Source organism: Bos indicus x Bos taurus, chromosome 8 (assembly GCF_003369695.1).
Source record: "Bos indicus x Bos taurus breed Angus x Brahman F1 hybrid chromosome 8, Bos_hybrid_MaternalHap_v2.0, whole genome shotgun sequence".
NCBI classification, from domain to species: domain Eukaryota; kingdom Metazoa; phylum Chordata; class Mammalia; order Artiodactyla; family Bovidae; genus Bos; species Bos indicus x Bos taurus.
Genome location: NC_040083.1, coordinates 7,725,563 through 7,749,522, shown reverse-complemented (window position 1 = coordinate 7,749,522; position 23,960 = coordinate 7,725,563). Strand labels below are relative to the sequence as shown.

General features: G+C 47.8%; 1 protein-coding gene across 4 annotated transcripts in view; it reads right to left on the bottom strand.

The window, feature by feature from the left end:
* Positions 1–10,481: 10,481 nt before the first annotated feature.
* Positions 10,482–23,960, bottom strand: part of FAM167A (family with sequence similarity 167 member A) — a 31,747-nt gene continuing 18,268 nt past the window's right edge. For 2 of the 4 annotated variants that reach the window (XM_027548993.1, XM_027548992.1), the window contains one exon: positions 13,811–14,521. In XM_027548993.1, the coding sequence (XP_027404794.1) occupies positions 14,246–14,521 (276 nt within the window). In that variant the 3' untranslated portion in view covers positions 13,811–14,245. Of the gene's footprint in view, positions 13,490–13,810; positions 14,522–23,960 lie in introns of those variants that run through there. The other 2 variants (XM_027548996.1, XM_027548995.1) reach the window with 2 other exon arrangements.

Sequence of the window (23,960 nt, the reverse complement as noted above, 5' to 3'; positions counted from 1 at the left end):
AGATGTTGTCACTGGGCTTTGAAATTGCAACACATCAGCCAAAGGTTAACTGGGATAGCAAAGGAGATTTCATGCAGGAACTCGGTTCCGCAGGGGATGGAGAGGTTCTGAATCACCCAGGGACCATGTAAGTCCAGGAGCAGATGGACTGCCCTCCATCCCTGGGCTGAGAGAGAGGAGGAGGCGATGGTAGGTACCAGAGCCAGGGGCTTGCGTGCAGTGCTGGAGCTGCAGACGAGATGGAGATGCTGTTGGACATGCTGCCAGAGGGAGGGATGAGAGCAACAGCCTGATGTCTCTTCTCCTGAATTCCCATCCCCACCAGCACCTCCCATTGGGCTGAACACAGCTGACAGCCGAGAAGGGGGTTTGCAGGCTTCAGGCTGCCCCTTCGAAACACAGCAGAGCAGGGAAAGTGTGAGGAACAGGTCTGAGGGCATCCAGGCCCAGAACGGGCACATCCAGGTGATGGGTATCTAGTGCTGGTCCATTCCCATAGTGCCCATTGCAAGAGTCAAGGGTACAGATGGTCTGGCTCTGTGATTCTGAGTGCTGCTGCTGCTGCTAAGTCACTTCAGTCGTGTCCGACTCTGCGACCCCATGACGGCAGCCCACCAGGCTCCCCCGTCCCTGGGATTCTCCAGGCAAGAATACTGGAGTGGGTTGCCATTTCCTTCTCCAATGTATGAAAGTGAAAAGTGAAATTGAAGTCGCTCAGTTGTGTCCAACTCTTAGGGACCCCATGGACTGTGGCCCACCAGGATCCTCTGTCCATGGGGTTTTCCAGGCAAGAGTACTGGAGTGGGGTACCATTGCCTTCTCCGGTGATTCTGAGTATTGAGTGGTAATTAGATTACCTACAGAGGGAAAGGAGTGTGGGGCTTAAACAGCTGAGGACTTTATATTTAAATGTGAAACTTAGATAATTCCTGTAGAGCAGGAAACTGAAATGGGAGTGATTAAATATTTGGGAAAAAAATTTTAAATTAGAGACTTGGCTTGCTGCTCCTGCTGCTGCTAAGTCGCTTCAGTCATGTCTGACTCTGTGCAACCCCATAGATGGCAGCCCACCAGGCTCCCCCATCCCTGGGATTCTCCAGGCAAGAATACTGGAGTGGGTTGCCATTTCCTTCTCCAATGCATGAAAGTGAAAAGTGAAAGTGAAGTCGCTCAGTCATGTCTGACTCTTAGCGACCCCATGGACTGCAGCCCACCAGGCACCCCCGTTCATGGGATTTTCCAGGCAAGAGTACTGGAGACTTGGCTTAAGTATCAATAAATAATATTCTAGCAGACAAATTAGAGACTTGATTCAAGTAAATAATATTCTGCTGCTGTTAAGTCGCTTCAGTCATGTCCAACTCTGTGCGACCCCATAGACAGCCCACCAGGCTCCCCCGTCCCTGGGATTCTCCAGGCAAGAACACGGGAGTGGGCTGCCATTTCGTTCTCCAATGCATGAAAGTGAAAAGTGAAAGTGAAGTCGCTCAGTCGTGTCCGACTCTTAGCAACCCCATGGACTGTAGCCCACCAGACTTCTCCATCCTAACATACCTCAAAACTTTGTTTTGTTTCATAAGAAAGAAATATTTCAGTTATTAAAGCTGAAAAATTATTTTGATGAATGATAAAGGTGTTACACTTACAAACATTGAGAAAGAGAAGCAGAAGATAATGCGAAAAGATGAGATAATGAAAAATATAAAAGTGAAAGTCAGTCAGTCTGACTCTCTGCAACCCCATGACTGAAATCTCCAGGCCAGAATACTGGAGTGGGTAGCTGTTCCCTTCTCCAGGGGATCTTCCCAACCCAGGGATCAAACCTAGATCTCCCTCATTGCAGGTGGATTCTTTACCAGCTGAGCCACCAGAAAAGCCCAAGAATATTGGCATGGGTAGCCTATCTCTTCTCCAGCAGATCTTCCTGACCCAGGAGTTGAACCTGGGTCTCCTACATTGTAGGAGGATTCTTTACCAGCTGAGCTACTAGGGAAGTCCAATGAAGATATAGGTCATACATAAATACATATAGAGAAAAAAATAAAGAATATTTAAAGTAATGAAACATCAATTGTAAGAGAAAATTATTCATTTTAAAATAAATTATATATAAATGCACATTTGATGACAAAAGTAAAAACCATCTTGGAAGTTCCTTCCATATGGCTGATTGATAGTCAGGAAACTTCATGGGCTGCAGGTGAACATAAGTTGATAAAATTAAACCAATTATTTAATAGGACATTTCAATAAACATTTTTATGACTTAGTTGGTAACAGAAATATTGAATAAATAGAAGTATCAAGCAGTACCATAACGGCTAAGAAATTCTTTAGTGACATTCCTTAGTTCAGTAGAAGATTCAGCACAAAAAATGAAACCATTGATACTGAGACGTTTACTTAGGATGAAAGTCACCTACCAAATATCATGGTTGAGAGTTTGGTATGATTCTGTAAGTCAAATTATGGTTCAGACAATTACAGTTTCATCTAGCAGGTAACAGCTTGCCAGCCAAAAAAAAAAAAAAGGGCAAAACTTTAAAAGATCAACGCTTGAAACTGCTAAAATGATTTATTGATTTATTTTCTCAGTGATTTTATATTCCTTGATATGTCATTGTAGCAGCTCTATTAGTTTATTTTGATATTAGAATACATTTTGCTGATTTGATTTGCATTTGATTTACATGACTATTCCTGCTGCTAAATAATATTTTCAGATCACATGGGGAACTCATTTATAGAGGAGAGGCTGCAGCTGAATTTCAATTGGTAAGTTGGGAGGGGGCTTCAGCCCATAAATATGAACATAAACCTTGCCCATAAATATGAACAGGGACACGTGAAAGAGCCTGTGTGATGCGTGTGCTCAGTTGCATCCGACTCTTTGTGACCCCATGGACTGTAGCCCACCAGGCTCCTCTGTCCATGGAATTCTCCAGGCAGAAATACTGGAGTGAGTGCCATTTCTTCCTCCAGGGAATCATCCCAACCTAGGGATCAAACCTGCATCTCCTGCATTGGCAGGCAGATTCTTTACCACTAAGCCATCTGGGAAGCTAAAAGAGCTGATACAGAGGCTCGTTTGGAAACCAAATGTGGGCAGGGAAAGCTTCCTCACTGTCATTCACTCGACAAATGAATACGCCAAAATTTTAAAAAAGATTGAGATGCACAAAACCGAGGTGTCCTTCATGAGAATGCTTCTCATCACGGAAAAGAAGAATAACCGTCTTTGCTTTCTTTCCCCTGCCCTCAAAAAGCAGGACATGTGTAAATAAAAGGTATGTATCACAGAAGTGCCCCAACCTACACCACCTCCTTCCCAGAGAAATGTTTATAATTGGAGGTATTTGTGATGATTTATAAAAGAGTTGTTTTAAAACTTGTGAAAAAAGGCAAAAAAGACCTGTGTTTTCTTGACTTATCAGATTTTATAATTATGCTAAAAAGCATATCAAAACTCTAACATTACCATTTCTCAAGCAGGCTAGGGCTGTCAGGCTGGAGGCTGACAGCCCTATTAAAAACGGTGCTGTGTGTTCTGGATCCCGCGAGCCAGCTCTGATTTAAATGGCTCTTTCCTACTCTGAGCATCAGCGCCCTTGTACTAGTCAGGTTCTTCCTCCATTTGACTTTGGAAAATGCCATTGTACTTCTTGGAAAACAAGACAGTCCAGACATGGTGCCCTACCTTGTGCCCATTCGGTGAGTCACTAGGAGCTGATGGGATTTCGGTAGGAAGTAACAGCTGGTGTGAGGATCACACACAGGAGAAAACAGTCCTGAGCTGAACAGGGTTTAACACTGGCTTTTAAGTTCCTGGAAGGCCAGGACTGTGTCTTAATCCTTTCTGAATGACATGTTCCTAACAATGCCTCCCCACCGCAGAGTATTTGTTGAAACGAAATGCTCATAAATAAAGCATTGTTAAATACAACAGTCGGTGTTATAGTCATTCTATCGCTGGAAAAACACGTGTGGACTGCTGTGAGCAAGAACATGAATGTTACAGCCTAGTTCTACTTCTTAGATCTGTTCCTGTTGTTATTGATACGTTATTACTCACGGTGATTTCAAGTGATTTCAATTAATTAACATAGTAACTGAGTTACATTTCTTAGGGCACAAGAGGTGACCGAATTCAGAAAACAAAGTTGCTTGGCACTTGAACTTGAATCCCAGGTCTATCATCTTCTATGCGGTCCTAAAAAAAATAAATCACCGATTTCTGAGCCTCAGTCTCCTTTTCTGTAGTGATGAAGACAACAATAATACCTAAGTCAAGAGTGAATGGGAGTACTGTGAAGACGTCTGGTCATAGACCATAAAATCCCGTGTGGATATGAAAGGCTCTCTGCAAAGATTGTAACCGTGTGTAAGCATGGCCTGCACTCGATTCAGAGAAATAATCAACTGAACCTCCTGGGGGCAGCATATGACTTTGCTCCACATCATGAACATTTGGTGTTCCTAGTCTTTTTTAGTATTTCTCACAGGTGTGAAGTGGTACGCATGTGTGCTACGTCGTTTCAGTCGTGTCCGAATCTTTGCGACCCTGTGGCTTGTAGCCTGCCCAGCTCCTCTGTCCACAGGGATTCTCCACGCAAGAATGCTGGAGTGGGTTGCCATGCCCTCCTCCAGGGGATCTTCCCAAGCCAGGGATCGAACCCACGTCTCTTGCATTGGCAGGCAGGTTCTTTACCACTAGCGCCCCCTGGGAAGCCTGGGAAGTGGCGCACCATTGTGGTTTTAGTTTTCATTTCCCTGATGACAGGTGGTGTTGAGCATCTTTTCACATGCTTAATGGCCACTTGTTTTCCTGTGAAGGGTGTGTTTGAATTTTTTTGCACATTAAAAAAATTAAGTTGTCTTTTTATTACTGAGTTCTAAGAAGCTTTTTAAAAATTTTCTGGCTACAAGTTCTTTGTCAGACATATATATTGAGAATGTTTTCTCCCAGTTTGTGGTTTATTTTTCCATAAGCAATCTCTTCTCAAAGATCAGAAGTTTTACATTTTGATAAAGTCCAATTTGTTAAAATTTTTTGGTTTGGGTTTTTTTTTGTGTGTGTGTGTGTGTTTATATAAAAAGATCTTTGCTTATCCCAAGGTCATACAGGTTTCTAAAATTGACACAAAACATGAATCTCTGTTGAGATGGCATGAATAAAACCAAAGAGCCATATAAACCTTCAGCTTCTAGTCACCTTGCTTTCCTAGAATTGGCATATTGCCTGGCACATAGTAAATACTAAAAAGTATCGGTAGAATTTAATTTAATTGTGACAGTGTATTCCAACTAGAGATTTCTGTTTTTGAGGGATGGAAATAGCATTTGAACTTTCCACCAAATATGTAATGAGATGACAATCATAAATGGAAATACCAAGGTGTAAAGTCTTGACGATGCTACAGTCTTTGGAAAACAAACCATGTATTAGTAGATTCCTCTGTTTCTCCAGCAGGGGGCATTATAGGATTTCCTTAACTCAATAAGTGTTAGTCTCTCTCAGTCCTGTTTGCGACTCCGTGGACTGTAGCCCATCAGGCTCCTCTGTCCGTGGGATTCTCCAGGCAAGAACACGGGAGTGGGTTGCCATTCCCTTCTCCAGGGGATCTTTCCAACCCAGGGATCAAACCTGGGTCTCCCACATTGGAGGCGGATTCTTCACCATCTGAACCACCAAACTCCATGTTAAAAATCTGAAAAAAAACTAAAAATTATTTACAGTACTGGGGAAGAACTTCTCAGATTTGTCTTCTCAGACCTCCTTCTCTGTGTGGGTCCCGAGGCAAGGTTCTGCAGGGAAGAGAGGGTGCTGGGAAGAGCCAAGATGAGGAGCTAGGAGGTCTTGGTGCCTTCCCAGTTGTGCATCACCCAGACGGTGACAGTGGTCCGCCACTCCAGCTCTTGGACCTGCTTCTTTGAAGGACAGGAGAAAAAAAAGTTGTACTCAGATTGCTAACGCCACCTGACTCTGACAGCATGTGGTGTGCCCCACCTGCAGCTTGGGGTTGATATAAAGCCATGCTCTTCTGACGTTATATGATTGAATTCCAGCCCCATTCCATCAGGGCAAATCTCTCTCCTGTCCCTTCTTCCCTAAGGCTCATCACTCCCCAAGGCTGCTTCTTGCTCTCTGCTTTGTCCCTTTAAGCAGAGCTGTCACCTCCTCCTGTGTCCCAGCCCCTGGGGTGCATGTCTCACTGCACATCTGTGTTCCTACGAAGGAGCCAGGCATTCAGCCTTAGAGGTCCTTTTGAAGCTGTAGAGGCATCAAGGTCATTTTCTTCAGGAGGCTTCTTGTGTGGGTGCAGTTTGTCCACCCCTCCCAGGCAGCTAACAGCACAGAGACCTGGCTCTCCTCCCCCAGGGGGATGGTCAGTGAGTCCCTCTGATCCACTTTTCTGAAAGGGACCACTCAGGAAGACTCTGTGTCTCCTCTGCTAGAAACAGAAGCGGCTGAAAATGTTTAACAGAAACCTGCTTTCAGAGCATCCCTTTTCACTTCCCGGGCACCATGCTACATCTTTAGGATGGTACATTCAGTCTTTCCTTAGAGAGAGGTGTAGACAGCTGCGTTCAGAGGCTACTATGGTTGGGAGTGGGGGATATAGGGAACGACATTTTGTGTGTGGACAGTGTCAAAATTAAGACGTAGAACACCCAGTTGGTATCTGCAGAGAACTGAAGAATTGATAGGGGTGGGAAACTCACACATCTTCTGTTGGTGGTGGGGGGCGGGGTTTGTGTGAGTAAAAACCCAATGGTGTCGGCAGGCAGAGAGGCAGACAGAAGACCTCTTGAGAATCACCCACTCAGGTACTGCCAGAAGCCCAAAAGTTTGCCTGCTGGAATCCAGAGCAGCTCTGGGAATCACGTCTTAAAATAGCCTGACTCTTCCAATGGTTCTGTAAGCCCGGATGCCTTGGGTCAAGTCCTCCCCAGCTTGGGATGCTGGGACAATTCCACTCCCCACCCACCCTGACTGGTGCAATGGCGTAAGAGAGGGAGAGCCCTTGTTCTGCCTCAGTCTTGTTCCACCAGATGGGGCACCCTGACCAGGTGAGGCTCGAGGAGCAGTGGGTGGTGCCCGGGTCCCCCTTGGGAGAGAGTTTCCTTGAGGGAGGCAGAGTCCCTTAGGTTCTTTCTCAGGCTTCAGTTGTCCCCATGTCAGGAGGAAGGGGCTGGAAGAAGCATGACTGAGGGGCTCCCTGTCTGATAAAATAAAGGTCTAGGAAATAAACACACTCCAGTCCTGCAGAGCTGAACCATGCCTTGCTGGATCACTTCCCAGGGAATTTCCACCCACTATAGGCGCCTGTCCCTGCCGGTTGGGAAACATCCCCAATGGACTTATCTCTTTGCCGTGAGTGTGGGTGACTACTGTCCAGAGCGCTCCAATGTTTGAGGTTTCTCTTCCTGAATCAACTTCCCTCGGAGACCGCCTAGCTGTCTCCACCAATGTTTGCTTTGAGCCTGTGAACAGGGTATTTAAAAATAGCCTCGTCTGAAACCCTCCATGTGTCTGAGTGGTTCCCATCAGATTCCCATCAGATAGGTCCCTGGTTGTACTTGGCCGGTGTGTCCTGGCGGGGCCGCCACTGCTGTGCTCCCCCAGCCCTTCTTCCCCAGCCATCACAATCTCAGACTCGGGGCTTTGACAGGGAGTTAGAGTGAGAGATCCTCTGCTGTTGCAGAGAAGCCAAGGGGAATGCGGTCAACTGAGCACAAAGGCCCCTTTCTAAATAAGCCGGGTGAGGTCTGCACGGGGGCTCTCGGTCTTGACCGACATCACCTATGCCTGCAGCACACACTTAGCCAGAGCCACCAGGCAGCTAATGTAGCATCAGGCTGGGTCTCTGAAAGATGAACCTGCACTGTCCCCGAATCGTCACTTCCACTGTCCCCACACTCTGATCATTACCTGTCCAGCCTTTCTCCACCAGCCCTGTCATGCAGGGAGTCCCAGATGGCGCCTAGACCTCCAGCTGTGGACCCAGAGCTCTGGCACGGGAGCTCTAGCACTCCAGTCCTATATCTCCGTGTTCCTGCTTCCCTCCTTACTCAGTTGGGACTCCTTGATTCCACCCTGGTTGCCCTTTTGCAAAACACTTAACTCTTGCTTCCCCATCCTGCCATGCACCTGCCTGGCACACCCCCTCGCCACTCTGCCTGCTTTGTGTGAATGCTGTAGCATCTAACCATTGCTGGAGGGAAAAAAAACACACACACACAACCTCATTCTCAGGATTTGCATCACGCTGAAAGACCACCAGCCTCAAATGGGGAGCCAACACTGCCGGATGGTTCCACTACTCTTCCAAACAAATGAACATGCCCACTCGATGAGATAATTATTTCAAAACTTTCTTCCTGGACCTTCAACATTCCACCAACTCCACGTCACTCTCCTATTTTACAAGGACAGTAGGAAGGATCCAATGGGACTCTCCTCCTCTTCCCACCAGATTCCTTAAGCTACTCATCTTCAATCTTCCCTCTCATGACAATGAATGTCTTTGCTTCCCTCCCAGCCCGGCTCCCCCACTTACACGCTGACATTCCCCTCCTCTCCTCCTTAAGAACTTCATTGTTGCCATTACTTTCTTCTCTCTCCTGCACCATCCATTTCTTCTTTCCTAACAGATTATTCCCATTGTCAGCACCTTTATCATACATTTTATTATGATCCACTGTTTATGTACGATCAACACTCTATTATGCATTTATTTTGTTATACACTGTTTCAAGGAAACCAAAAATTGTTTCCCTGACTTCATGACTTTGTCCAGCTCCTATTTCTCAGCTCCCTTTACAGCAAACCAACTTGAAAGAATCCATTTCTTCACTTTCCATTTTGTCCTCAACCCACACAACTGGACTTCTGTGCTACCCCTGATCTGAAAGGGCTATTGTTGCTGTAATAAAGGACAAATGGGCTCTGTCTTGCTTGAAAGCACTGTTTATCTCTCTGTGTACCTTTTCTTTAATTTCTCCACAGCAGTCGATATTGACAACGCTCTCCTTGACACATTTTCCTCTTTAAGGCTCCCATGCCTCCTTCATCTGTTTTCCCCTGTACTTTACCAGCTGGTCTTTCTAAGTCTCCTTGGACTGTTCCTTCTTTATCAGAACCCTAGATGCTGGAGTCCCTAGGGTGTTGTACTTCAGTCAATACTTTCTTCCTAAATGAGTTTATCTGGGTATGCTGCTTTTTAATATCACCCAAACACCCAAATCCAGGTTCCCCAATTTATGCATCCAACATTGGTCTTTTCCTGAAGTCCAAGTTCTTGCAGCCTAGCACCTACTCACTTCCTGCTTGGATGTTTGACAGACATTTAAATATAACAGAACTGAGATGGAACTAACAACTAACTAATGTTGCCCGTCTCTTGCCTTGTGCTCCCCTCAAATTTTCTCATCTCAGTAAACAGCGACCCCCATCCAGCTGCTGACCAGAGAGCCATCCTTAGTCTCCAGCTACCAGTGGGTCCTGCTGGTTTTACCTCCGAAGTATCTAAAGGGTGTCGTGCAGTAGGTCCCAAAGTAAAGCAAGCATGCCTTCCCTGCCCGCTTTGTTCCTTTGAAGGTTTCTCTAAATGTCGGTGGACCACCTATGCTGGTCTCATGGGGGTGTTTGTTAGAACAGATTCCTAGGCCCTAAGCCAGAGCTGCACACCAGGACCCTTGAGCAGAGCCCAGGAATTTCCTGGGAATACGCATTTGCATCGGCTGCCCCAGGTGGTGCTTTATGCGGGCTTTGTTTTGAGGACCACTGCTTGAGATGTTGAATGAGTTTGACACAAATTCTCCACAGGGGACAGTACATTACGAGGCAATGTACTTGGATGATGGAATTGTGATTTGAAATATACGCCCTGTGGGTCTGCTATCCAGCTGTGCTCTGAGTTTGACCCAAGTATTCTGAATCCAGTCACGTTTGAAGTGTTTAATGCAGGAGAGGGGCTTCCCAGGTGGCGCTAGTGGTAAAGAACCTGCCTGCCAATGCCAGAGATGCAAGAGACTTGGGTTCAAGCCCTGGGTCGGGAAGATCCCCTGGAGGAGGAAATGGCCCTCCTCTCCAGTATTCTTACCTGGAGAATCTCAAAGGAGCCTAGAGGGCTACAGTCCATGGGGTCGCAAAGAGTCAGACAGGACTGAAGCGACTTAGCACACAGGGTGGGAGACAGTGGGTTTGCTTTGGCTCTGGCTTTGGTCACAGTCAGGAATAATGGCTGGGTATCCTAATTTTGCATCCTGAGCTGGGAAGCTCTTGATGGCATCACCACCAAATAGCCTCCCGTGAGGGAAGGCACCAGGAAGGACAGAGAATCCTGTAGCTCCTCTTCCCTCCCCACCCTCTTCCCCACTCCCTCTTGATCTCCCTCCTTCTTTCTTTCAATTCAGTGCTTGGCCCTGTGTGTGCTGTAACAGGAATAAGGTAAAAGGAAGCACATTTCTCCTCTTTATAAAGATGTCCTTTTGAAATATTTTAATTTCACTTTTGCTACCAGCAATATAGAAACAATCATAAAAAATAAAATTATAAATTGTCCATCGATTACATAATAGCACTTGGTATTGCTACAGGGAGGAGGTCCGGGGCAGGTCAGGTCATCTCAAGCCTGTCCGGGCTCCCCAGGCCTCTGGGATCACTGCTGAGTCCACGAAGGTGTCAGACATTGCCCTGCTTGGCAGTGTCAATGCAGACTTTGAGTTTTACACCCAGGGGTTCTTGTGGGTGTCAGAAAGATGGGCAGATAATGAGTAAAACTGCAACAGGACTGTATACACATGGTAGAGCTGGAAGGCTGCTCTGAGGTGATGAAGGTTAGGCTGGGACTGACTCAGACATCTCTTGACCACACGAGACAGGGACTTCACAGAGCCGAACTGACCTGGTTAGTTGTTTGCATTCACCTTGGAAATAGGGCTGCTAACAGATGCTGCACAATGAGTAAGAAAACACACCTGTCTTTTCCCTGGGCTTCTCTTCCTGATCCCCTCCTCCCTTATCCCAAAGTAAGATTCTTTGCGGATGAACTAAGCACAATATGGGGATGAACTAAACACAATAGCTCAGACAACTAACCTATTCCAAAAGGTGTGTGCCTTGATCTCAGAGAAAGGAATCATTCGGTTAACTGAGCAACTGAACTGCCCAGTTGACTCATCCACTGACTTGATGCCATTCAGCTAGATCACTCAGCTTTGGTTGATTCCAGCTTTTGCAGTTACTGTAATGACTGGTTTCTAGAAAGAAAAATAACCAGTTGGGCACTTTTATTCCAGAATACGGAATGGGCTTGCCCGTGTGGGTTGGGTGTGTATATGGTCACGTCTCTGTAGAGTGGGTGTGAGTGTGTGCAGGCCAGCCTGATACCCCACGACCTCAAGGGCTCTTCTGGAGGAAGGCTGGCTGGTGTGCCTCTGCAGGGCTTGGCAGCATCTGTACAGAACCCCGAGGGAAGGCGTCTCTGGGTTGAGGACAGGAGTGGGCCTGCCTGCCCTTCCACCGAGGCCTTCTCCATGGACCTCAGGGCCTCAGACTTCTGCCACTGCTCAGAGTCAGCTTGAAACAGATCTTGGCTATGTGGTTGTAGCATCTTTGAAGGAAGCATAAACCCTCTGGCTCTTAGAAATCACAAGGAAACACCAAATTATCCTCTGTCTAACCAGGGACCAATCATTTACAAACTCCTACTCCCAGCCCACAAGAGGAAACCAACCTTTCCCCAGCATGGGTCATGGTGTGTGTGTGCGTGCAAGTATGCATGGGCCTTGATGAAACTCTACAGGAGGACGAAGCAGGAAAGGCAGAGCAATAGGGCACCTCATGTCGATGACGGAACGCTGACTGCAAGCAGAATTTCAACTTGGGAGGTGACAGGGTTGAGTGAGCCAGAGAGTAGAGAGCTTGGCAGTTCATGGTTTGGCAAAGCCTTAGTACCATCTTTGGAATTCAAGTTCATTGATACATGATCCGTGTAGGCATTATCAATAATGATTTTAATTAACACATCCATATTCTACAGCCGCTAAAGAGCTGAGGAGCCTCGGGGGTGGGGGGCCTCCCCTCCACTAGCCTCTTTTATTCCTCTATGAACCAGAGGGCTTGGCTAGAAGGATCAAAGACTTTGGGTCAAACACCCAAAACCCCAGGCACAGGGCATTGCACTAGGTTAACTTCCTAAACTGTGGAGGGCTCAGTCCTCACCTTGCTGACTCTCCCACCTGTCCTTAGGGAGAACCTTTTAAAACCAAACCCTAAACCTCTGTCAAACTTGACTTACCCACTGGTTCACCATTTGGGCAAAAATCAAATAGTTATAAACAAGCTGGCCATAGGTTAGTCACAGTCTGATTCAGTTAAAGTTAGGTGTTTAAACCAGGCACAGAATCTCAGAGGAGGCTCAGGGAGAGCTTCTGCGGAGGGCACGAAGGTGACAGAGGTAACAACGTCAGAATCCACCAGGAGGCCTCTGCTGGCCCCCCAGGGAAGCCAACCCCTAGGCCCTCCCAATCCCAGGTTGTGGGGTGACAGCAAAGGGGTTCTTTGGAGGTTGGGACGGGTGTATGTGGCTACACGGGCGGGACCCCACATACTGGAAACAATTTACCTGGCACCTGTGGGGCCAAGGTCCAAGACCTTGCCCAGGGCACTGGTGGCAGGTGGGGCCTGCTTCCCTAAGTGCCACCTGTTATTCCTCTTGATTTTCCTTTGCTGGTGGGTCCCTGTTGAGGTTGCTGAGTCAGCCACTTAGGGTGAAGCGAGCCTCAGAGCACAGTGACAGTGTCATGGGTGCCACTGACGTATCTAATCACCTCCCTTCTGGGGTTCGGTGTCCTTGGGGAAGCCTTCTGCAAGAATCACAGCTTTGCCCCCCACCCACTTTGGATTCCCAGGTCATAGCACCAGTGATTCCGGGAAACAGGAATCTGGGTTACTGAGTGGGGGGATGAGGCGTGTGCGTGGGGTACCGAGGTCTCACTGAACATCAGATGGAGCAGCCCTTCTGCAGGACTCTGGGTATTAAACCAGGGTCAGGCATGGGGACACTGGGCTCCACAGCTGGGCTCCGAGAGCTCTTGTCCCAGGGACACCCTGCCTTCGGAGAGACCCACTGGGGTAGCTGGGCCTCAGCTCCCTTCCTACATCCCCGGTCCACCTCCCAAACCCTCGTTCTGGCTCCACCGCCCCGTCTAGGGCTTCTCAGCACAGAGAAAACCTGCGGGAGTTGATGTTCATCTTGGTGACCCCGATGAGCTTGAGTGGTGCAGAAAGACTGAAAGAGGAGGCGAGGGGAGCGTCGCAGAAGAGGTCGGACAGCTCGTCCCGCTCCTCGAGCTCGTAGGTGGCGTCGTTGAGCATCCGCCGGTGGAGGTCGCAGGTCTGTTCGATCTTCAGCTTGTGGATGTCACTGCGCAGGCGCATGAGCTGCCGCGCCAGCTGCTGGTCCTGAAGCCGCATCTCCATCTGCCAAGAAGAGCCGGGAGGGGAGGCATCAGCGCCAAGCTGGAGGGGGAGCTGGAGTGCTGCACAGTCCCTTACCGGCACAGACCCCGGTTAACAGACCTAACGAACGGCTTGCATCATCATTTGGGGACCCTTCCCTGGTGGCTCAGACGGTAAACAATCTGCCCGCAATGCGGGAGACCTTGGTTCGATCCCTGCGTTGGGAAGATCCCCTGGCGGAGGAAATGGCAACCCACTCCAGTATTCTTGCCTGGAGAATCCCCATGGACAGAGGAGCCTGGCAGGCTACAGCCCATGGGGTCGCAAAGAGTCGGACACGACTAAGCGACTAAGCATAGCACAGAGAGAGTAGCCTGTTCTCAGGTCAGGGAGGTGAAAAATCATAGAGTGAGGTGACAAATCAGGACACGCTTGCCGCACAGCCCTTTGCGCTAAGCTAGACACTGTGTCCAAATCCTTCTGGAAGGCGTGTGTGTCAGTCCTGGCTTGGAAGCATTTCCAGCTCAGTCTCATTGTTTACAAATGGAGTAAGGGTATAAAGAAATGCGTGGGAATGATAAATACCAAGTTCAGGAGCATGGTTACCTCTAGGCAGGACAGAGAGACTGCGATTGGGGGAGGTATTTGGGGCTTCAACTCTATTGATGCTGTTTCATATTATATGCTGGGTGGTGGGTATGCTGTCACCTTATTCTTTAAACATTTAAGAGTGTTTGCAATACTTCTTATTTCAAAAGAGCCAAGCATAAATACATGCTAATATTTATTGGATGTTTTCCTGTGAGCCAGGCACTGTTCTAAGCTTTCTGAGTAGGTATTAGTCAGCCCAGGCCGCCACACAAAATACCATAAACTGAGGGGCTTAAACAACAGACGTTTATTTCTCACGGTTCTGCAGGCTGGGAAGTCCAAGTTCAAGGACTTGGTGTGCTGAGTCAGTTCCCAGTGAGGACACTTCCTGGCTGACAGGTTCTTCCACCTTCTCACTGTGTCCTCACATGATGCAGAGAGAGTGCTCTGGTCTCTGTTCCTCTGTAAGGACAATAATCCCACCAGAAAGCTCTATTCCCATGATCACAACATCTAATCATCTCCAAAGGCCCTGCCTTCCAACACTGTCACACTGGGGCCTAGGGCTTCAACATATGAATTGGGAACGGGGGCGGGGTGGTGGGGGGCAGACACGAACTGGGTATGTTGATACGCAACACTTAATCTTCACTACAACTCTGGAAGTAATACCACCAACCTACTCACAATTTCTGGGCTTCTCAGATGGTGCTAGTGGTAGAGAACCTGCCTGCCAGTGTAGGAGAAATAAAAGACTCGGGTTTGATCCCTGCGTGGAGAAGATCCCCTGGAGGAGGGCGTGGCGACCCACTCCAGTATTCTTGTTGGAGAATCCCATGGACAGAACAGCCTAGCGGGCTATAGTCCACAGGGTTGCAAAGAGTTGGACATGCCTGAAGTGACTTAACATGCATGCATGCACTCACAATTTCTAGATGAAGAGGCAGAGGCTCAGCAAAGTCAGTCCTCATGACAAGTCACAAAGCTCACAACTGACCGAGCTGGGATGAGGCACTCAGAAGTCAGACTCCAGAGCCCAAACCTCTGACCTCTAAGTTCACCTCTTCAGGTAGAGCTGGAGTGTGGGGCATGGGACCCGTTTTGTGCCCATGACCTAGGAGAAGGTTCATGATATATTTAGTGGGTTTTTTTTTTTTTTTTTCCTACTGAGGAAGAAATGGGATAACTCCTCACCTGGCCACACATTTACAGTTTCCAAAATTCACTTAGAGGTTAACTTTGTTGGAACCATAGAGCCAGCCCCAAGGTATCGGTGTGGCAGTTTGGTTGAATCCAGAGGAGTTTTAATGAGGTATTCAGTGTTGCAGCTTCGCTCCCGGGGTCTCTTCAGGCTTCTAGTGGAGTGTTTTCCATTAATGACACTTGGTCACTGAGGTCACCAGCTGCTCTTACTTGGCACGAGATCTGATTCCTTCTCACTGTTTGCTCTGCTCTGCTCGCAAGTGGTTAATGTTTATGTACTTCTGTTTCTTCACACTCAGCTGTGTTGTTCAGGCAGTGCTTGGAGCCAAACTGATTTAGAAAGACTAACTGTGAGATTCCAGAGGGACTTTCCTGCTGGTTATGCAAATAAACGCTAACATTCTCACTTTTCCCTCTTCAGGCTTAGAATCAAGTGCATTGCCGAAAAATTAGTGACTCCACCAATAAGCATTTCATTGCTCTATTTTCTCTCTTTCATTGTTTGATGTACTTCTACGGATCTCTTTTATCCAGATTTTATAGATGAGGAAAATCAAGATAGGAAGTCTTGCTTGGGGATCAGCAAAGTATTTAATGACCATCACAACCAAAGTATTTAACAGCAAGTTCATAGCATCCAGTTCATCCGTTTACTTCTCAATCCTTGGGCATCACAACCCAGACGCATTGCCAATCAGACTACTCTAGTAGAGCCAAATTAATGATGGCAGGCTCGCCAGAGGGTGACTGGTTATTCATTCACTTATTTGGAAGCTGGGCTAGGAGCTGCCTAAGCCCTTCTGAAGGAGATGGGGGTCCAATTTTTCTGAAAGATAGTGCCAGCTCACGTCACTGCTTTATTTAACATGGTCTTCCCCTGGGTAGGGAAGATCCCCTGGAGAAGGAAATGGTAATCCACTCCAGTACTATTGCCTGGAAAATCCTATGGACAAAGTCCATGGGGTCGCAAAGAGTTGGACACGACTGAGCGACTTCACTTTCACTTTTTCACTTTCTGGGAGTTTGGCTTGAACCACTTCTTTTTTGGGTTTCCTGTAATTTGAAGATCGATCTCTTTGAAAGCTAGGAAGCCTATGGCTCAGATGTGAACCCAGAAACTGGCCTCATTGGATCCTCAATCTGAAAATATCCTCTAAAGTTGGAGAATTTCAGTTTCGACCAGGTGTTTGCAAGTCTCTGTGAGATGTGGTGGGCAGGGATGCCTCATGGGAGAAAGGGGCTATTTTCCTATGGCAAATAGATCTGGTCAAGAGTTTGAGAACAATTTAGGGTTGAAAAATCAGCTGAAAGAGGGGTGATAGTAAGGCACCTGTCCAATTTCCTTGGACAAGGTCACCTTGGTGGAGCCACCTGCCACCCACTGAGCTTGGAGGTGTCCACCTCTGCCTAGAAGGAAGGAAACTGCTTCCGATGGGGATGGTGACCTGGTCACTACCTTTGTTGGAGCCCCAACACTGGAAGGGGCTGGGAATTCTGTTTCCTCCACTGCCTTGGTCCTGAGGGCACATCGTCATGTGAACAGCCCATCCTAGGACTTGCCTGCAAGACATATTTTGTTGCGACTCCTGAATAGAAATCCACTATCTCACCTGATGCTCAAAGAAATAGTGTTTGTTCCAGGGCTTCAAGGAAAGCAGCGGTGCTGGCCCCATTCCCACCTCCTCTGCCGACCACACAGGAGTTTTCCAAGGGGACTCCACACCTAAAACCCTAAACTGAGTCCTCAGTGAAGAGGTAACTTCACTGCAATCAAACCAAATCCATATAGAAACAAGTTTTATGAGCCCCTGAAGAAACCTGAGTAAAATGTGCAGAGCTAAGAGGCTGTTTCCCTCTCTCTAGGATTTTTTCAATTGTGTTAAAATACACAGAGCATAAAACCTTACCGTCTAAACCATTGTGAAGTGTGCAGTTCAGTGGCATTAAAAACTTTTACATTGCTGTGCGACCATCACCACCAACTATTTCAGAATTCTCTCCATCTTGCAAACTTGGAGCTCCATCTCCATTAATTAATAACTCCCCATTTCCCCTCCCTTAGCCCCTGGCAACTACCATTCTGTGAATCTGACTCTCTGGTTACCTCGAGTAAGTGGAATCAGTACGTTATTTACTGTTTTGTGACCGTCATATTTCATTCATTCAAGATTCATCCATGCTGTAGCATGAGTCAGATTTCCTTTCTAAAGCTGATGTATATTCCACCGAGTGTATAGCTCACACGTGCCTTATCCGCTCATCCATGGATGAATGGGTGTCTGGGCTGCTTCCAGTTCTTGGCTCTTGTGAATGACGCTGCTATGAACACAGGTGCAGCAGGCTCTGAGTCCCTGCTTTTGCTTCTTTTGGGTGTAAACTAAGAAGTGGAATTGCTGGATCATGTAGTCATCCTAGGTTTAAGTTTTTGAGGAACCGCCATACTGTTCTCCGCACCATTTTACTGCAGTTCTTGTTTTTATTCCTGCCAGTCCAGAGGCAGGAGTAGCCAGTTCCTCTTTTAACTCTCCAGGAAATCACTAATGACCCATGAGACTTGTACAAAGAGACCTCACAGCAAACCACTTACACACGCAGATTCTTCTTGTTTTCTGAGTTTCCTTGGCCGCCACCCTCCTTGATTCTCCCTTTCTATCCCCCCCACGCTGGAGCCTTACCACTCATCACACCCCCTCATCTCATCAAAGAAAACTGGAGAAATCTCCATCCTCCTCTTGCAGATGTTGTTGTTAAATTGCTAAGTTGTATCTGACTCTTTTGTGACCCCCATGGACTGTAGCTCGCCAGGCTCCTCTGTCCCTTGGATTGTCCAGGCAAGAATACTGGAGTGGGTTGCCATTTCCTTCTTCAGGGGATCTTCCCGACCCAGGAGTCAAACTTGAGTGTCCTACATTGGCAAGTGGATTCTTTACACTTGAGCCACGGAGAAGCCCTTCCTCTTGCAAAGCAGTTTAATTACCACCTTTAGTTACATCTTCCCTCCCTTGGAGTTTCATCTTTCACCTTAAGAAAAAACCAACCTCTCCAAATAAGATCATCTATACCATTTTTCTAAATTCCACAAGACATACGTATACCAAGGAGGAAGGGAGGCCAGGATGAACTGGGAGATTGGGATCGACATCTATACACTATTGATAGTATGTATAAAACAGATAATGAGGACCTACGGTATTTCACAGGGAACTCTACTCAATACTCTGTAATGACCTATACAGGAAAAGAATTCTCAAAAGAGTGGATAAATGTAAATATATAGCTGGTTCACTTTGCTGTATACCCAAAACTAACACAACATTGTAAAGCAACTCTACTCCAATAGAAATTAATTTTTAAAATCCCCTTTCAATCAGTTTGACTTAAGATAGTCAGTGGTAGCTTCTGTCGCCTGAGACCAAGCTCCATGACTGGTACAATAAGTTTTTCCTGCCCTCAAAAGAAAGAAAGAGAGAAAGAAACAGGCTCTCCTAAGAGCCATTCTTATCTGACTCAGAGAATCACACGTGTGTTGCCTGCAGCCACGCACTCAGAGCAGCACAAGCATTGCGACAGGGCCTGGGTCAGCGGCCACCCAGCTCCCCCCCCCGCCCCCAACTTCAGTGCGTGTGCTTTCTCACCCCGTGGGAACACACCCTTTCACTATGCCCTAATTATAGGATTGCTGGAGTTACAGGCCGCGCCTCTGAGAATCCTGTAAGTATCTTTATCCCGCAGAGGCCACAGGCCACCCTGGGAGGGGGGACTACCAATCACATGTCCCACAGCTGAGCCTTTGCCAGGGCGAGCATTAAACCCACATGGATGGTGGAGTCACTGGGACCAGGTTTTAGGGCCAACGTCTCTGTCTTTTTAATAAAGGCTCAAAACTGGAAGGCCTTGCCCAATCTCCGTATTCCGTACCTAGAAGGACCTAGATGGTGGAATTCTTGCCTTTATTTGACCGGCATTGCTCAGCTTATGTGGCATATTACTTCTGATCTACTTGCTTCCTACAGTTCTTGGAAGGGGCATTATTCAGGTAGACAGGAAAAAAAAAAAAAAATCCCAAGGTGATCAAGGACATTTTGTTCAATCCCTGTTTCTAAGGCTGGTGTCTAAGCTATTCTAGCCTCAGCTCAGCTCAGTCATGTCAGACTCTTTGTTACCCCATGGACTATTGCTCACCAGTCTCCTCTGTCCATGGGATTCTTCAGGAAAGAATACTGGAGTGGGTTGCTATTTCCTCCTCCAGGGGATCTTCCCGACCCAGGGATCGTACCCAAGTCTCCTGCATCTTCTGCAGTGGCAGGCGGATTCTATACCACTGAGCCACCTGGGAAGCCCAGCCTCACAGCTACAGTTAATCTTTGATTGATGCTGAAGAGAGACTGGGTATAAAGTCCAAGCCATTCTCTCAGAAACATGCTCCCTTCTCTATGGGACTTAATGCTGGAAACTTGGAAACAGTGTTTGTAACCTGTCTCATGATTTAACTAAAGGTCCGGTACTGTTTTAATCAGTATTGTTCAGACACACACTTAGAAGCCTGGATAAAACATGACTCATTATTTGATCTTGGCCTCTCAGAAAGAGCCAGAATCATGCTGTGAGGAAAGAAAGCAAAGCTTGTCACTGAAGTGTGCTGCTGGTCGGCAATCTCAGATGCTGGGAAAAATTTTTAAAAACTTTTCAGACACCCCTAGAAACCAAACTGTGTTTGTGAATTGATTTCCAGGAGATGCTATCAACTCGGGGAGAGGGTGGAACGTGTTTCTCAGCCTCCACTTACTCTGCAGCCCCCGCCTTGGGGCTGGGACAGGTACAGGCTGGATGCCGGGTCTCCTGATGTCGCTGGCCGGGGGTGTGGGTGGGGGCAGGTACCATGGCTCCCATCCTCTGTCTGGAGGGGTTCCTCCGAGGTGCTCTCCTGATTCCCCTGGAGCCATTGTCTGCTGGGAGGGGAAGTCGGAGCAGAGCCCCGGGGCTGGGACAGAGAGCAGGAGCTGCTGCAGGCCCCACCAGGGACTCTCCATCACCAGTGGTGAGTCATACTCTATATACTCTATGATAAGGTCTTTGATTTTCAAACTTGGAAGGTCCCAGGCCAAATTACCACCTATACAGGTGAGGCTGACCTTTGAGAAGAATGTGGTGATGCATTCTGCAGGCCTCCGGTCTGTACCCAGAGCCTCTGGGTTCTAGTCTGCTTTGATCTGAATCTTTGTGTCCACCCTTCCCCCAGATTCATATGTTGAAACCCTAATGCCCTATGTGCTGGTATTAGGAGGTGGGCCTTTGGGAGGTGATGAGGTCACGAGGGGTAAGGGCCCCTCATGAAGGCTTTTGTTGTTTAGTCACTCAGTCGTGTCTTACTCTTCATGACCCCATGGACTGTAGCCTACCAAGCTCCTCTGTCCATGAGATCTTCCAGGCAAGAAAACTGGAGTGGGTTGCCATTTCCTTCTCCAGGGGATCTTCCCGACCCAAGGATCAAACTCACGTCTTTCATTGGCAGGTGGATTCTTTGCCACTGAGCCATCAGGTAAGGCCCATCATGGGGATGTTCTTATCAAAGAACAAAGATTTACTGTTCTTATCAAAGAGACCCTAGAGAGTCCCCTTGCCCCTTCCATAGCGTGAGGACATAGCAAGAAGTCTTTAACTCAGAAAAGGACCCTCTCCTGATCATGCTGGGACCCTGATCCCAGACTTCTAGCCTCTGGAACTGTGATAATTGAGTATCTGTGGCTTATCAACCACCTAGTTGGAGAAGTCTTTAACTCAGAAAAGGACCCTCTACTGATCATGCTGGGACCCTAATCCCAGACTTCTAGCCTCTGGGACTATGATAATTGAATATCTGTAGCTTATCAATCACCTAGTTGGAGAAGTCTTTAAATCAGAAAAGGACCCTCTCCTGATCATGCTGGGACTCTGATCCCAGACTTCTAGCCTCTGGAACTGTGATATCTGAATATCTGTGGCCTATCAATTCCACCTGCAGTGGCCAGAATGGACACAGACAGTTCGTGTCCAGCCCGTAAGGAGATGAGGGGCTCTGGCAGGTGATGTGACCCCCTCTGTGGAAAGGGGATGCTCGTCCCCTTCCCCTACCTCATAAGAGTGCATCCTGCGCAGGAGGGAGCCCTGGAAACCGTACGCCCAAGAAAGGAATTCTGTGCCTGAAAGTGAGCGGGGAGAGAGGGGCACTGCTGCCAGGGGCAGGTGAGCATGCCCACACTCACCTCTCACCTGCACCAGCCACCTCTCTGCCTCCCTCCCGCTCTCTGCGCTCAGCCCTTCGGTCAAGAGGCCAGCGATCAGGTTTCTCCCCTTCTGCAAGCCCTTCAAAGGTACAACCAGCCCTCTTAGCTCCCTTGCTCTCTCCTTGCTCGGGCCCCCATTCTCAGCCCCTGGCCCTTTGAAGCAGTCATGCTGGGTCTGTGTCCCCTCTTTCAGAACCAACCCTTCCCATGCCAACATCCTCAGGCCCAGCTCAGCCCTTGAGCCCTTGTCCCCCAACTGTGAAGGGTGAGAGAGACTCCCACATTGGACTCCTCCTGCCACAGCACCTACACACGGCACTGGCTACCTCCCCATGCTCAATCACTCAGTCATGTCCCACACTTTGTGATCCCCTGGACTGTAGCCACCAGTGTCCTCTGTCCATGGAATTCTCCAGGCAAGAATATGGAGTAGGTAGTCATGCCCTCCTCCAGGGGATCTTCCCAACCCAGGGATCGAACCCTTGTCTCCTGCATTGCAGGCGGATTCTTTACTGCTGAACCACCAGGGAAAGACCTTTATCAATTCTTTCAGTTCAGTTCAGTCATTCAGTCATGTCCGACTCTGTGACCCCATGAATCGCAGCACGCCAGGCCTCCCTGTCCATCACCAACTCCCAGAGTTCACTTAAACTGATGTGCATCGAGTCAGTGATGCCATCCAGCCATCTCATCCTCTGTCGTCCCCTTCTCTTCCTGCCCCCAATCTCTCCCAGCATCAGGGCCTTTACCAATGAGTCAACTCTTCGCATGGCCAAAAGTACTGGAGTTTCAGCCTCAGCATCAGTCCTTCCAATGAACACCCAGGACTGGTCTCCTTTAGGATGGACTGGTTGGATCTCCTTTCAGTCCAAGGGACTCTCAAGAGTCTTCTCCAACACCACAGGTCAAAAGCATCAATTCTTCGGCACTCAGCTTTCTTCACAGTCCAACTCTCACATCCATACATGACCACTGGAAAAATCATAGCCTTGACTAGACGAACCTTTGTTGGCAAAGTAATGTCTCTGCTTTTTAATATGCTATTTAGGTTGTTCATAACTTTCCTTCCAAGGAAAGTTAATTTCATGGCTGCAATCACCATCTGCAGTGATTTTGGAGCCCAAAAAAATAAAGTCTGATACTGTTTCCACTGTTTCCCCATCTATTTCCCATGAAGTGATGGGACCAGATGCCATGATCTTAGTTTTCTGAATGTTGAGTTTTAAGCCAACTTTTTCACTCTCCACTTTCACTTTCATCAAGAGGCTCTTTAGTTCCTCTTCACTTTCTGCCATAAGGGTGGTGTCATCTGCATATCTGAGGTTATTGATCAATTCTTTAGTAACAACTAAAGGGCAGTGTCTGGCCAGATTAACAGGACAGTCTTCCTCCTGCAGGAACAACAGGCAGAAAGCCCAGCTGCCTGGAGGAGCCTTGAGTAAAGGTACACTAGAGCTAGAAACCCTTGTGCATCTAATCTTATCTCAGCCAGCACCCAGCCTGGATGGCTCTGAGCAACTAATTATTCTCACCACACTCCGGGCATGGCTCCCTCCATCCCTGCTTTAGGGTTGTTACAAGACATTGCTAATAACAGGGGTCCCATTCTGAGATCAGAAGAATTTTAAATGCAGGCTTTTCGACAACTCCTGGCCCCAGACTTGAACATCTGATGTGAACACCGGTACCCAGTACACAGAAAGAGATCTGTGTCCAAAGCCTGGAGATGCGGGTCTTGGCTTAGTCACACCCTTGTGTAAGACCTTGGAGAAGTTACTTAAACTCTCTGACCCTCAGGCTCATCATCGTTCTGAGCCTCAGTCTTCTCATAAAATGGGAAGAGCAAATACCTCCAATTCTTCTCACTTAGATACTGCATGTAAAAGTGCTTTGGGGACCATGAGATGCTTCCTAGGTGGGCAGGGTTAATGTGGGTATCACCTTCATGCCTCTCACCTCCATCCCCATCAGAAGATGCTCAGTGAGCCTGAATTGTCATTTGGCCATTATCATTCAGTGGCAATGGATAACACTGGCCTCAGAGGGCAGTGTGTGGACACCCTAGTCACATGCTTGTCAAGCAGGCAGCACAGCCAAGAGAAGGTTAACCTGGAGAAGCTGGACCCGAGCTGTGGCCACGAGGGGCCAGCTGGTTCCGCAGCTACAGGACTCCTGGCACAGCAGGCCTTACAGTTATTAAAACTTGGCAGGTTTCTTTTCCTTTTTCTAACAACCATAAACACCTTTTTGGCGGGAGGCTTTGTCTGTGGGGATCAAACACCTGCGTGAGGCTAAGAGAAAAATATCTGTTGATGCTCAGGGGTTCTTGCCACAAAGACAAGCACTTAGGAAGCTGGGGTTTTTATTTATTTATTTTGGTTTTAGTTTTGGCTCTGCACAGGCCAAGGAGACGATTTCTCCCTTTCCTTTATCCT